At 33.9% G+C, this 13,768-nt stretch overlaps 1 protein-coding gene across 1 annotated transcript in view; it reads left to right on the top strand.

Moving 5' to 3' along the window:
* Window positions 1–13,768, top strand: part of DIAPH2 (diaphanous related formin 2) — a 987,699-nt gene that overhangs the window by 468,506 nt on the left and 505,425 nt on the right. The window contains exon 21 of the mRNA XM_059385748.1: window positions 9,397–9,498. Coding sequence (XP_059241731.1) covers window positions 9,397–9,498 — 102 coding nt within the window. The remainder of the gene's footprint in view (window positions 1–9,396; window positions 9,499–13,768) is intronic.

Raw genomic sequence — 13,768 nt, 5'->3', positions numbered from 1 at the left:
TCCGTGCTGGAAAATTATTAGCCTTTTTTAGCTGTTTTTATTCAGAGTATTATCTGTCTTTTCTACTCTCTATTCATAGTTGCTTTTGTAATTCTAATTGAACATATTTTGAACATTCTCACTCTGTTTAGGTTTTCTTGTGTTTACATCTCTTAGTTTGTCTTTATGTCCTGTGCTTTACTGGATATTTTTTAGGCCTGTTGTCTAGTTTACTAATTCTTTTTTATGATTTGCGCCTCATCTTCTGTTTTAGCAATTCAAATGAATATCTAATATCAATTATTATATTTCTTATTTCCAGAAATTTTGTTTTTCAAATATTCTGTCACGTGTCTTTATAAGTCTAAATCTGTTTTTGCTGACTCTTTCTGTTGTTTTTGCTGACTCTGACTAATGTTTCTTTACTGGTTCCTAAGTTTTCTTTATTTTTATTGTGAACTAATGATTGCTAAACTTTATCTGTGAGAATACCTCAAAACTGAAGTTAAAATCTTTCTTGGAAATTTGCATGATTCGTGATTCGTTGCCAGATACCTGGGAGCACTACCAAAGACTAATCACTTTAAATTTAAATTCAGATTCATTCTCTCTCTTTCTCCCTATCTCTCCTTCAGTATATGTGTGTGTGTGTATATATATACATATACATTCTTCAGACTGTATATGTATATGTGTGTATATAGGTGTATATATATACATATGTATGTGTATGTATATATTTGGTCTTTTATTGTTTTGTTTATTGACTACTAGGTAGTTAAATTGATCTTTTGGTCTTTTGTTGGTTTTTCTGGGGGTTTTGTTGTTGTTTTTTGTTGTTGTTGTTGTTTTGTTTTGTTTTGTTTTGTTATTTTTGACAACTAGGTAGTTAAATTCTGGCCAAAAACCTGCATGGGAAGTATCTTATGGTTTGAGATTTATAGGGGAGAAACCCCATACCCTAGATCCCGGAGTCAAGGCAAAAACAGGCAAGATTTCATACTGTTTTCCTCTGTGGATGAACTTTGTGTTTTGTTTTGTTTTGTTTTGTTTTTCTTTTCACTGGGGATATTATCTTTTGGGGTCTAATGTTTACACAAGGAATTGAATTTTCCTTCTCATCTTGTAAAAGGTCTAGTCTTTGTGTATGCTCTATCTTAATGTTTTAGGCACATTAAAGCTGAAACCTGTATAACACTGGAGATTGGTAGATGTTCTTAAGATCATCTTGGTCTTCAGTATGGTTATATCTCTGGATTAGTGCTTTTTTTTAAGGGTATTTTTAAAGAATTTTATGTGTTCTATATATTGACAGCCCCTACTCCATTTGACTACCCAATATACTAGGGTGATCAGTGAGGTAGAAGTAGATGTATTTTCTAAAGTATCTCAATGATGCTTTTATTGAGAAGTTGGGACAAACCTATTAGATACTGCTCATCTGCCACCATGTTTAAGTCAGTGTATTTTACATTCCATGTATGCCAAGTATTGCTTCTGCTTAGTTAAAAAATCATGTTGTCAGCTTGGCATGAATACCTGATGTGTCAAAATGTCCAGTGCATTATGAATGCTTTATATTGGCTTTCTGTTCCTTTATAGAATAGCTGTATACTTCTATGATTGTTTTGGATGCAGGTGTCTATAACCAGTTCTCACATGGAAACAGAGAAGTAGGGGCACCTGGGTGGCTCAGTTGGTAAGCATCTACCTTTACCTCAGGTCATGATCCCCAGGTGGGATTGAGCCCCACATTGGGATCACTGCTCAGCAGAGAGCCTGCTTCTCCCTCTCCTTCTGCCTTTCCCATTGCTTGTGCTCTCTCTCGCTCTATGTCAGATAAATAAATAAATAAATAAATAAATAAATAAAATCTTAAACATAAATGCAAAAGGATAGTCAGCCAGGTATGAGTTTCTAGAGTAAATCTCTTCAACTAATTGAAATGACTTTCTGGTACTATGGTCTCAGAAATAGAAGCAATCTGGTGTTTGTGTGTGTATTGTTTCGTAGATAGTGGTGGTTTTACATTTGTATCTGCATAGGAGTGGTAGCATTCTGATATTGCATGTTTTCTTTAACTATATGCATATTCTGTTAGTGTGCTAACAGTAAAGATGGAATTGCATCATTTCATGTGTTCAAACAAAAATCAGGACAGAGAAGCACTGACTTTGTGAAGTGAATTGATAGATTATAGCATGAGTATATACCCCTGTAGAGTTGGATGAAATTTCCAGGTAGTTTTTTGGGGTATTCCACATCAAGTGCATTGCAGTACTCTCATTTCAAGATCTCTATCTTCAAATTACCTAGGTACTTGTATTGACTCTTAGAGTAATATGCAGTTTTTTTGAACCATTTGTATATAATATTTAATAATAATGCATCCTTGTATTTGTTTGTGGCAGTTTGTGATGGACATTTTAAGGTGATATCTAATGAAAGCTGAGTGTGGCATAAACAGGATATTATATATCTGTTACTTGTTTTAACAGATAAGAATCTATTCTATTATGTATCTGAGGATATCAGTTTGCCTACTTATAAGAGAATATATTTTATAATTTATTTGAAGTATGCTAATTTAAAATACGTTTAAATTATATAATATGTAGAAGAATATTAATAACATGGATAGTCTGTGTTGTATCTAGGAATAACATACTACAGCTAGACCTGGACATATGCACCTCATATTTTATTTAATATTAATAGTCATTCATTCTGTATATTCTATTTTTTTAATTATAAAAATCACCTTTTAGGTTTAATATGATGTCTGATTTTTATTTTTGAATACAAAGCAGTTGAAAAATGAAATAGAAGATAATTAGCATCAAAAGAATAATGTTAGTAATTATCTTTCAGTTTCAGTGTAAATCATAAATTATTTTATTTTTAAATTTTTAATTTTTTTAAAAGATTTTATTTATTTATTTGACAGAGAGAGAGATCACAAGTAGGCAGAGAGACAGGCAGAGAGAGAGGGGGAAGCAGGCTCCCCACTGAGCAGAGAGCCCAAATGCAGGGCCCAGGACCCTGAGATCATGACCTGAGCCAAAGGCAGTGGCTTAACCCACTGAGCCCCACAGGTGCCCCCCATATAAATTATTTTAGAAAGCAGTGCACTTCCTCTGGAGTTAGAATCATGACATTAGCAGGAGTTGAATTTTCTATGTACAAAGTAGTCACAATTTTTCTGTTTATTTTTATAGAAGTTGTAAATATATCTGTGATCTCCATTAACCTACTACAGAGCTAGATTACTTTGACAAATTTAATTGAGCTTAAGTTAGGAAATATTTGAATACCATGTGATTTCTGTGCATACATCTTTGGCTGTAGAATGTAAACGGATGGAACTCCAAGGAGGTTTTGCTGTTACAAGTTGTCAGAACTTGTGACTGAGGGGTAATTTCCAATTTGAAAGCTTAGAAGATGGAGATAATGCCAGTTCTTGTTGGCAATATGGGGCTGTTAGTAGAAGCTGATAAGAGGTAGGAATGACAGGTCAGAGTGAGATGAATTCTCCTTTAGATTTGTTCAGTTTGATTTAATGGTAGGACATCTAGGTGGGACTGTCAGTTAGAAACAAGGAACTTGAATCTGGGTACCCATGGTGAGAGCTGGAACCATTTGATTGGCATTATTAACACTGAGGTAACACTGAGATCCTGGGAGGGTCCATGAATTTTCTAGAGGACTGGAGTTAATATTAAGTCTAAGAATTTAGAACAATTTCTTTAGGAAAAGTTTCCTTACGTAGGATAAGTTGATGAATAAATAGGTAGGCAACCTGTCAAAGCCTACCTCTTTGGAAGACACAGTTGTTATACTCCAAGGTCAGGAATTTTCTCATCAAGGTTTCAATGCTTGTATATCCTTTTTTCAACTAATATTTTAAAGGAGTGGCTCTCCGGAGAGGGCTAGTAAAGCTCCCCTTGAATGCTTTAGGCCAGTTAATCAGCATTTTAACATACTTTAGTTGTCTCTTAGAGTCTATTATAGGAGTTGTAGAAATCTTAGTAATCAAAGCAAAAGGAGAGAATTGTGGCATGACCACTTGAAAAGAAACATATTTGGAATCAAATGCAACACAAATCACTGTCAGTCATATGTTGATTATGGTTCCAAGGTGTAGTTAGTACTATATATGACTCTTTTGAACCTGTAATCTCCATGAGGGCAGAATCTCTAATGGTTAACATGGTGGCAGTCCCATGTTTGGCAGCCAGGATATATTAGCTGCATAAATGAATGAAAAATAAGTATAGAGCCAGGCCCAGCATCAATGTTTATGCCATTTAACCCAAAGAACAAGAGCACAAAAATAATGAAATAAAGTATTTGTAAATATAAGTCAAAATCTGTTTTGTATACATATATATACATCTCCTATGTTTATATAGTATATAATTCTGTATGAAATATAAATATGTATATTATAGTTATATGTCTATTCATAACATACACTGTAATAATATATTTTAAAGGAATAAATCATAAATTAAAAAAAAGAAATATTGGCCCCAGTTCATTTATGTGGGGAATGATAGACTTAATTGCAGTGAACCTAACTCGACTTTTCTACTACTCAGATTACTTAATGAGATATCAGACAAAAAAGAAAGATTATGTTTTGGCAAGAAGGAAAGGGCATTATGGTTCAATACTTTCACTTAACTAACCTTTAAGTGTGCAGTTAACATTTAAAGGAAATTAAGTTTTGGAGGTATTATAGAGTAATTGTAAAAATATAAAAAGTACTTAAAAGCCCATAGTCTGTTAGGAGAAATTCTTCACATAACAGTGACAATCAGAAAGTGGGTTTGTGATATGTTTTTACATATTTTGATGAAGATGTTTTTATATCTTTTGATGAATAAAAATCTCATTTTGTGACATAGTTACTGCTTTCCACTTTGTTGTTTGGTTTTTGAACTTCCACTCATTGACATTTTCTAGGATGAAACTTTTATATTGACTGGGAATCGATCTTTTAAACACAAACCTTCAAGTTTTTGAAAGAAGATGCTCAGTAGTAAACAGGAGTAGTGGCAGGGAGAAATGGAAGGGGTGCAACTTTATAGGATATTTGCCTTTCACCTCACAATTTGTCAGAATCTAAATTTGCATTTTAAAATTTAGAATTTCTAGTTTCTATTGTGAATAGCTTTTCACTTATAGAGTATGTTAGAACTCACCTTTGCCATTTTCTTAGAGAATATAAGTAGTGATGGTATCACTAATCTACCAAAAGTCAAAAGCTGTTTTAAATTTTTTTAAGTTTAAAATACTTGTCCAGTCTTCATTAGTTCACCTGGATTTTTCTTTTATTTCTAGTTACTGTTGAAGAATCCCAACTCTTTCCAAAAGCTCCTACATTGCATGTTTTTAGGGGTCTCCAAAAATATCTCTTGCATCCCATACTAAATTTGTCAGCTATCATGTGGTAGCTGTGGGTAATTTTCCTCATTTCCTATTTGAAGCCTCTGCTAAGGATGACTGTAATTTGGGAGAAGGGAGGAGTTTTCCCATGGGCCACAGCTACTGTATACTGAAGACCTCTAGGTGCCAAGGGTATGCGGTGTTGTGTTCAAAATACAGAAACATGTGTTTCTTCCTTTCTCTCTTTTTTAAGTAAAATTGACTGGAGGTGTACCAATATAGTGCTCATCACACAGCTCTCTTACCACAGTAGACATTTAACTATGTTGAGTGTAGGCAAACTGGGCCTGGTGATAAAACCAAGAAATACAAAAGCTGCACTCAGAATCACTCCAATCCTTTTTTTCTCTTTTTAATTGTGTTATGGTAGTTACCATACAATACATCATTAGTTTTGATGCAGTGTGGCAAGATTCATTGTTCATGTACAATACCCAGTGCTCCGTGCAATATGTGCCTGCCTTAATACCTGCCACCAGGCTTAACCATCCCCTCTGAAATCTTCAGTTTGTTTCTCAGAGTCCACAATATCTCATGGTTTGTTTCCCCCACCAGTTTTCCCCAGTTCACTTCTCCAGTCCTTTTTAAAATGCAGGCTTTCTTTCTGATTTTAAAATACAGGTTGGAGGGGCACCTGGGTGGCTCAGTGGGTTAAAGCCTCTGCCTTCGGCTCGGGTCATGATCCCAGGGTCCTGGGATCAAGCCCCACATCGGGCTCTCTGCTTGGCAGGGAGCCTGCCTCCTCCTCTCTCTCTCTGCCTGCCTCTCTGCCTACTTGTGATCTCTGTCTGTCAAATAAATAAATAAAATCTTTAAAAAAAAATACAAGTTGGATTTCTTATTGCATGATACAGTACAGTTAGGCAGGAATTTTCTCTCCCAGGAAACCCCTTAGTCTACCATACAAATGGACTTACAGGTGATTCCTAGGACTGTCCACTTGAGTCTCAAACCATGCTTTGAACCTGTATATATATATATATATTGTTCATTTTCTCTCTTGATATGCTTTTGATGAGTAAGTGAAAGAGAGTGGAGGCAAATGAGTACTGGTTTGTCTCTCGTCTGTCGTCATATCCTCCTGCGTCTTCTATACAGGAATTTATGGGCATCAAAACATATTAATGTTCAATCTTATAATACATCTTTGTGTATAAAGTTTAGTATATATGTAAAAAAATCAAGTGTCTTTAGGGATAGACTGTGATGGCCAGTTGCAACATGGGATTCTAATGGAAGCTGATTTATTATACAATAAATAGTATAATAGTAGTCTGCATTTGTTACACATGAGAGAGTTTTATTCCAAATCTTACTTATAAATAGAACATACTAAGCACTGACATTTATATAAGTTTGTAACACAGCCATAAAATGGTATCCAGAATCAGAATACATCTAAGTCTGCTGAATGTGTTAAATATTTCACATAGCTGAACAGAAAAAGAGAAGGTATGTCACTTACTGTGGAGCCTGCATTGTGAAGAGGAGTTAACAGGTTACATACAGCTAGAAGAGAAACAAAATAACAGTGTTTCACATACTGAGCTGAAATTTTATTTTAAGCCAGGTTCATTCTGTTGTACTTCTTTTCATGGTTAAAATTGAGATAAAAAGATTGAGGCGTTCCTGGGTGGCTCAGTGGGTTAAACCTCTACCTTCAGCTCAGGTCATGATCTCAGGGTCCTGCGATCGAGTCCCACATCGGGCTCTCTGCTCAGCAGAGAGCCTGCTTCCCCCCCTCTCTCTGCCTGCCTCTCTGCCTGCCTCTCTGCCTACTTGTGATTTCTTTCTCTGTCAAATAAATAAAATCTTTAAAAATAAAAAATAAAAAAAAGTTTGAAATATGCAGAATTGATACTTCTGATAATTTTAATACTGTTCTTAATCTTTCTACCTTAGTTGCCTTGTACTAAAAATTTTGAAAGTGCCCAAACTGATTCTTTGCTTTTCACAATAACATACTTTACCAAAAATCCCATTATCAGAAAAATTTTTAAAAAACAATTGAGTAATTTACATGCATTGAAAATTCTGGAAGAATGGAAATAATAAAGGGGTATTTACTTTTTTTATTTTATAAGAATATTATATTAATGAGGCAAAATAATGGATGTTCTTAATTTTATTTCGTTATAGGTACATGTTGTTATATCAGTTTTCATATTTCTTTTTTTTTAAAAGATTTTATTTATTTATTTGACTCAAGTATAAATCAGATGTTAATCTTATTGTGGATCCCTTAAATGTAAGAATTCACTTCCCTCTTGCTGTTTTAAAATTACTTCCTTTCTTGGCAGTTTGATTCAATGTGTCTCAGTGTGGACTTCTTTTAGGTCCTGCTCAGAGTTGATGTATTTATTTGTTCATAGTTTCCTTTAGCTCATTGAACATACGTAAGATAGTTGACTTAGTGTTTTTGACTACTAATTCCAGAATTGAGTTTCTTCAGAGACAATTTCTGTCATATTCTTCTTTTTCTTCATGTGTAACTTATGCCTTCCTAATTTTTTGTTTGTTTTGTGTGTTTTTCTTGTTGTTGTTTTGTTTTGCTTTTTGCAGGCCTTATAATTTTTTCTTTTTGTTTAGAACTAGACATTTGAGTATTTTATAACTGGAATTTGGATTTTTCTACAACTCACAGACTGCTGAGTTTTGTTTGTTGAGAGCTGTAGCTATTTGTAATTTTTCCAAACAATTGTTGCAAGCTGTATATTCCTTGTATGTGGTTACTGGGTTTATGGTTTTATTATCTCTGCTGTCAGCCAGTAATCTGACAAAATTTCCTTAAATGGCTGGCTCCAAAAAGTAGGGGAGGTGTTCCTATTTAAGTCTTTTGATAGATGCCATCTGGGGAAGCTACTGCAACCTAAGAGAGTTGAAACCAAGGCATGCACCTGCACTGGCCCTTCAGGGAACTGTCAAACCAACCAAAATGCACATCCTTAAATTTCAGATAACATGAGTCCCACTGCCCACCGTGGCATTAGCCAGCACCTCAAGGACACAGACACTATCTTCATAGTGGTGTTGAGGAGTGCAGTTTGATACCTGTTTGTGCATGTTGTTCTCTTACCACAGAACAGCAGTGTTTCCCTTTAACAAACACTTCCCTTGTTGTGAGTATCCAAGTAGTTTTTAGTATTTTGAAGTAGTTTATTTAAATTACTCTTTCTAGCTCAGTGATTGCTTTTGTGGTGGAACCAATCCCTGGAATGTACTTTTCTGCCATTTTGTGTCAGCCCTACTTTCTTAAATCTCTTTTCCTGCTTTTCTTCCTTTGATATATTTTTTGAAATCCCATACATGTCCCCAAAATGTTGGTTGCTTGCTAATGTAATGATAATTAGAACTGTATCATAGTCCCAAGATAAACTAGGTTGAGAAGAATTTATCAATTTTGATTCTCTTCAGCATCAGACTTGAACATTCAGATTTCACTGCTTTCGCTAGGTTGTGTATTTAAGTACATTGTAAATAATGGAAGATATTTTACAGGCTTGGTATGGTTCATAAGATTAATGATTACTCTAAACTTTGCCCATTATGAAGAATAGAGTAGACTTTTATTATTGTTATTACACATGATTTAATTTTACGTAGTATTTTTATGTTTTCCAAATGAATTGACTTTCTGATAGAAAATAAAGCTTAAAAATGTGATATGGGTTTAAGGCCTCTAAATTTAGTCAGTTTTACCATGTCATTTACTTCCATATGGTCTTTTTATTATCATTTATGTACTGCAGTACATGGAAAGCAAATGCATTTGTATATTTAATCAAATTAAATTGTAGTTCATTTTTTGGTTATTTATTTGGGACAGAAGGTGTGTATACACTGGTTCTATAACAGGATCGTAATCAGAAACTTACTATCCTAGGTAATCACTTTTAGAGTTGTTAATGTAGGCTTAACAGTCCTAATAATAAAATATTAAACTTTCATACTTTTATTTCTTTTTAGAACCTTGTAAAACATCTTCCAGAGCAGAAAGTACTCAGTGAATTAGCACAGCTGAAGAATGAATATCATGACCTCTGTGAGCCCGAGCAATTTGGAGTTGTGGTATGTATCTAGCATAAGGGCCCACAGACTGTGTTGTGATATAGTAATTATCAGAAACAGTGAAAAGGACATTTCAGTTGTTCATTTTTTTCAAACTGCATAGCTGCATAATTTTATATTTAACATTGTCAGGAAAAAAACTTTATTATTATCTGTCATGGTTTTGAAAATATAAAGAAATTAAGTTTTTATTCCACAGAGTACCTCAAGATATCTCATGGCATCTCCTCCATACTAGTGCCAATATTTAATTCTATTAATATATGAAAAGTAGTATATATTATTGTATTGTCTATTTTTCTTTTATTTAGGTCTTGGTGTTAGAATTTCCCCCTCCCCAATTTAGGCTAAATAAAAGAGTAGAAACTAGATAAATAGCAATAGTTTAAAAATTGGGAGGGAGTCAAACCATAAGTGACTCTTAATCTCACAAAACAAACTGAGGGTTGCTGGGAGGAGGGGGTTTGGGAGGAGGGGGTGGGATTATGGACATTGGGGAGGGTATGTGCTTTGGTGAGTGCTGTGAAGTGTGTAAACCTGGTGATTCACAGACCTGTACCCCTGGGGATAAAAATATATGTTTATAAAAAAAAATTTACTATATATATGTATCAGAAACCACAAGAATTTTTAGATTTCCTTTTGAGTGTCATTAATTAATTGAAAACTTTAAATACACTGTTACAGTTGGGAAGAAAATCTCATAAATGCATATCATACTTTAGTATGATTAAATCATTATTGAATGAGTTGTGTTTGTTCATCCCCTCTTCATTTTAAGAGGTACAAAAGATGACTAGAGATCAATTATGTATTAGAGAATATAGTTATATGTTTTAAGCAGTCCTCAAACATGCTATTGAAGTAATGGGCAAAACATGGGAAAGACAGGATGGTGATTTATTTAATCTCTAGGAGAAAAAAATACTATTTTTAACTTAGGTATTCAGTACAAGTTTGTTCAGTGTATGAATGAGCAGCTATACTATGGCTGCTAACTTTATCCTGGCTCCCTACCAATGTCATATCTGAATAGTAAGATTCAAAATTATATCGGAACTAGTAGTCGAATACTTTGTTTCAAATATTTTATTCCCTTTTTAATTGTAATATATTTTAATTTATCTGATTTGGTACTTTGCAATTTAAAAATCCCATTTCAAGTCAAAATGTGGTAGATGGGACAGAGAACATAACTTTTGAACATGTGCAATAACTGCTTGCCCATAGTCAGAGCTTATTAATTCTCAGATATGGCATTATGTATAGTAGTATAGGAAGGTTCTGTCAAATCCTTGAAAAGAAAATCAGGAATGTATTTTTGGGATGAGGTAGAGCTAATGTAAAGATACCTGAGGAAGATCTTTTTTCTTCGTTTTGAATTAAGCAAATTACTCTATCTAGTTAGTTGAACTGAATAGATATTATTTATTAATAGTGGTGCTTTAGTGCAATATTAAATAATAAAATTTTCTAGGCCAAAGTCCTCATTTGAAACTTAAGCTGCTTGAATTCATACCATAATTGAAGCAAGGCTATATCCTATCTGAGAATTCAGCTGATTCATGATGGTTATGAGTTTTACAGTAGGTACACTACACAGTTTCTCTGAAGTCATTTTTTTTTTTCCTGAATGCTTTTTATCTTGGAAGATGTATTAGTTTGCCAAGAAAGTTCTTCAAGAGTGTTATCCTTGGTACCACACTGAGAAGATGAATTCTGGGGACATAAAAAGTAATATACCTTCTGAACTAAAAGCAAAATAGAAAATGGAAAAGATTTCTTGTTTATGCACATACTGATAAATTATTCTGGGTCTATAAATATGAATTTATCTGTTCCTCTTATTTAACTCTCCCCATCCTTAGTTACATGTCTGCAAGGAAAAAAATCAAGGACATTACAAAGTAATTTGTGCGATGTAAATCACCCAAGGTAGTATCCATCAGGATTTGCCAAATAAAATTTAGATAATCTCATATCTAGGATAATATTTTTGAAATAATGATAGGCCCTAGTCTTTTAAGTACCTGCTATTATTGTTGCCATTATTATTTATAGAGAAAATGTATTGGGATGCTTAGAATAATATCTTATATATAATAGATAATAAATGTTTATTGAATTGAATTATAGGATGATTATTAGACCCAACTCTGAGCCTGAGATTAAAAATAGCATATTTTAGGGACACCTGTGTGGCTCAGTTAGTTAATTGTCTGCCTTCAGTTCTGGTCATGATCTCAGGGTCCTGGGATCAAGTCCCACATCAGGCTCCTTGCTCAGTGGGAAGCCTGCTTTTCCTACTGTCTGCTGCTACCCTGCTTGTGCTTCCTTGCTCTCTATCTCTCTCACTGAGAAATAAATAAATAAGATCTTCTAAGAAATAAAAATAAAAAGTTAAAAAAAGCATATTTTAGATTTATAAAAGTAAAAATTATGTTAAAACATATTTCTCCAGGTCAGTGCTAAAATTATATTAACTTTGGTGTGAATATACTCAAAGACTTTTTAATCCTCAAAATATATCAACAGCCTACATCTAGGAAAATTTCACAGATGTGTGGAATCATCTGCAGTAATGAGAGAGGCTCCAAACTAGTTGTCTTGTTTCTGCTAATTCCCCCATCAATACAATTAGTGTAGTCTACTTAAAATCTATATCCAGCATGTGATGTGTGTATCGAAAACCTTCAGTGTCTCCTGGAATTTACAGAATAAAACCCGAGCTCCTTAGTATTCTCATTGTGCTACTAACTCTGTGTCCTTATTATCTCCCTGTTCTCCTTGGTGAACTGAGTGAATTGGTTTCTTTATGACATTTTAGCTTTTAGCTCAGCAGGACTCTCATTGCCATTTCAGCAGTTATTTTACTTGTTCCTATTCAGTGGCCTTTTATTTTACATAGCAGCTATACCGTATCTTACCTGCTCTCCTCACGTTTTCTAACCCTCCTCTCCCCATTCTTTTCAATTAATATCAACAGTGTAATCTCTTACCAAAGAAAAAGGAAAGCACTTAGGCTTTTAGGACCTCCAATATCTCTTCTGCCTGCAAGGCTATCTCTAGACATATCTTTTATTAATCTGTTCTCTGTCAAATCTCAGAAAAAGGGACACCTTTTTACTATAACTAATATTGTTGTTGCTATTATTATTTATAGAAACAATGTATTAAAGAGTTACTGTTTCTGATACCACGTTAAGCATTTGTACATGCACTGTCTTATGTATTCTTCATTACCCTATGAGGGTAGCACTTTTATTAGCTCCATATATGAATGAGGAAACCCTGTCTAAGGAGGGCTAGGGACCTTGTCCCAAGGTTCATAGTAAGTAGTAGATGTGGAATTAGTTGTCTGAGTTCATAGATGGTGTCTTTATTCACTTTTTTATTTAAAAAAATTATTTTTATTAAAGAATAATTGACATACAGTAGTGTATTAGCTTTAGTGTATTAGTGATTTGATATTTATATACTTTACAAAATAGACACCACAATAAGTCTAATTACCATCTGTCACTTTACAAAGTTATTACAATATCATTGACTATATTCCCTATGCTATTCCTTACATCCCTGTGTCCTATGTATTTTAGAACTGAAAGATTGTACCTCTTAATCCCCTTCAGCTGTTTCATGCATCCCTTTATTCTCCTCCCATTTGGCAACTACTAGTTTATTCTCCATATGTATGAGTCTGTCATTGTTTTGTTTGTCATTTTTTTTTTTACAATCCAAATATAAGTGAAATCATATGGGGCTTTTTGTTTGTTTGTTTGTTTGTTTACGTATTTCACTTCGTGTAATACACTTAAGGTCCATCCATGTTGCAAATGACAGGATTTCAGAATAATGTTATATTACACAGACACACACAAACACACACACAATATCAAACCTTTATTCACTTATTGATAGACATTTAGGTTACTTCCATATCCTGGATATTATAAATAATGCTGCAGTGAACATAGGGGAAGATATTTGTCTTTTCAAATTAATGTTTTTGTTTTCTTTTACGAGATGAAGAGTGTTTTTAACAGCTATAATGTTCCATTGTGTGTGTGTGTGTTTGTGAGAGATGCTCTGCTACATGATAATTTACTTATCTCTGTTTTGGGCATAAAAGATTTCATTTATTTATAACAGAGAATGTGCAGGGGGAGGGGCAAAGGGTGAGAGACAGTCTCAAGCAGAATCCCTACTGAGCGAGGAGCCAGGTATGCAGCTCAGTCTTAGGACTCTGAGATCATGACCTGGACAGAAA

The sequence above is a fragment of the Mustela nigripes genome, chromosome X (assembly GCF_022355385.1).
Source record: "Mustela nigripes isolate SB6536 chromosome X, MUSNIG.SB6536, whole genome shotgun sequence".
NCBI classification, from domain to species: Eukaryota; Metazoa; Chordata; class Mammalia; order Carnivora; family Mustelidae; genus Mustela; species Mustela nigripes.
Note: the sequence above shows the minus strand (reverse complement) of the source record. Positions and strands in the feature narration are given on the sequence as shown.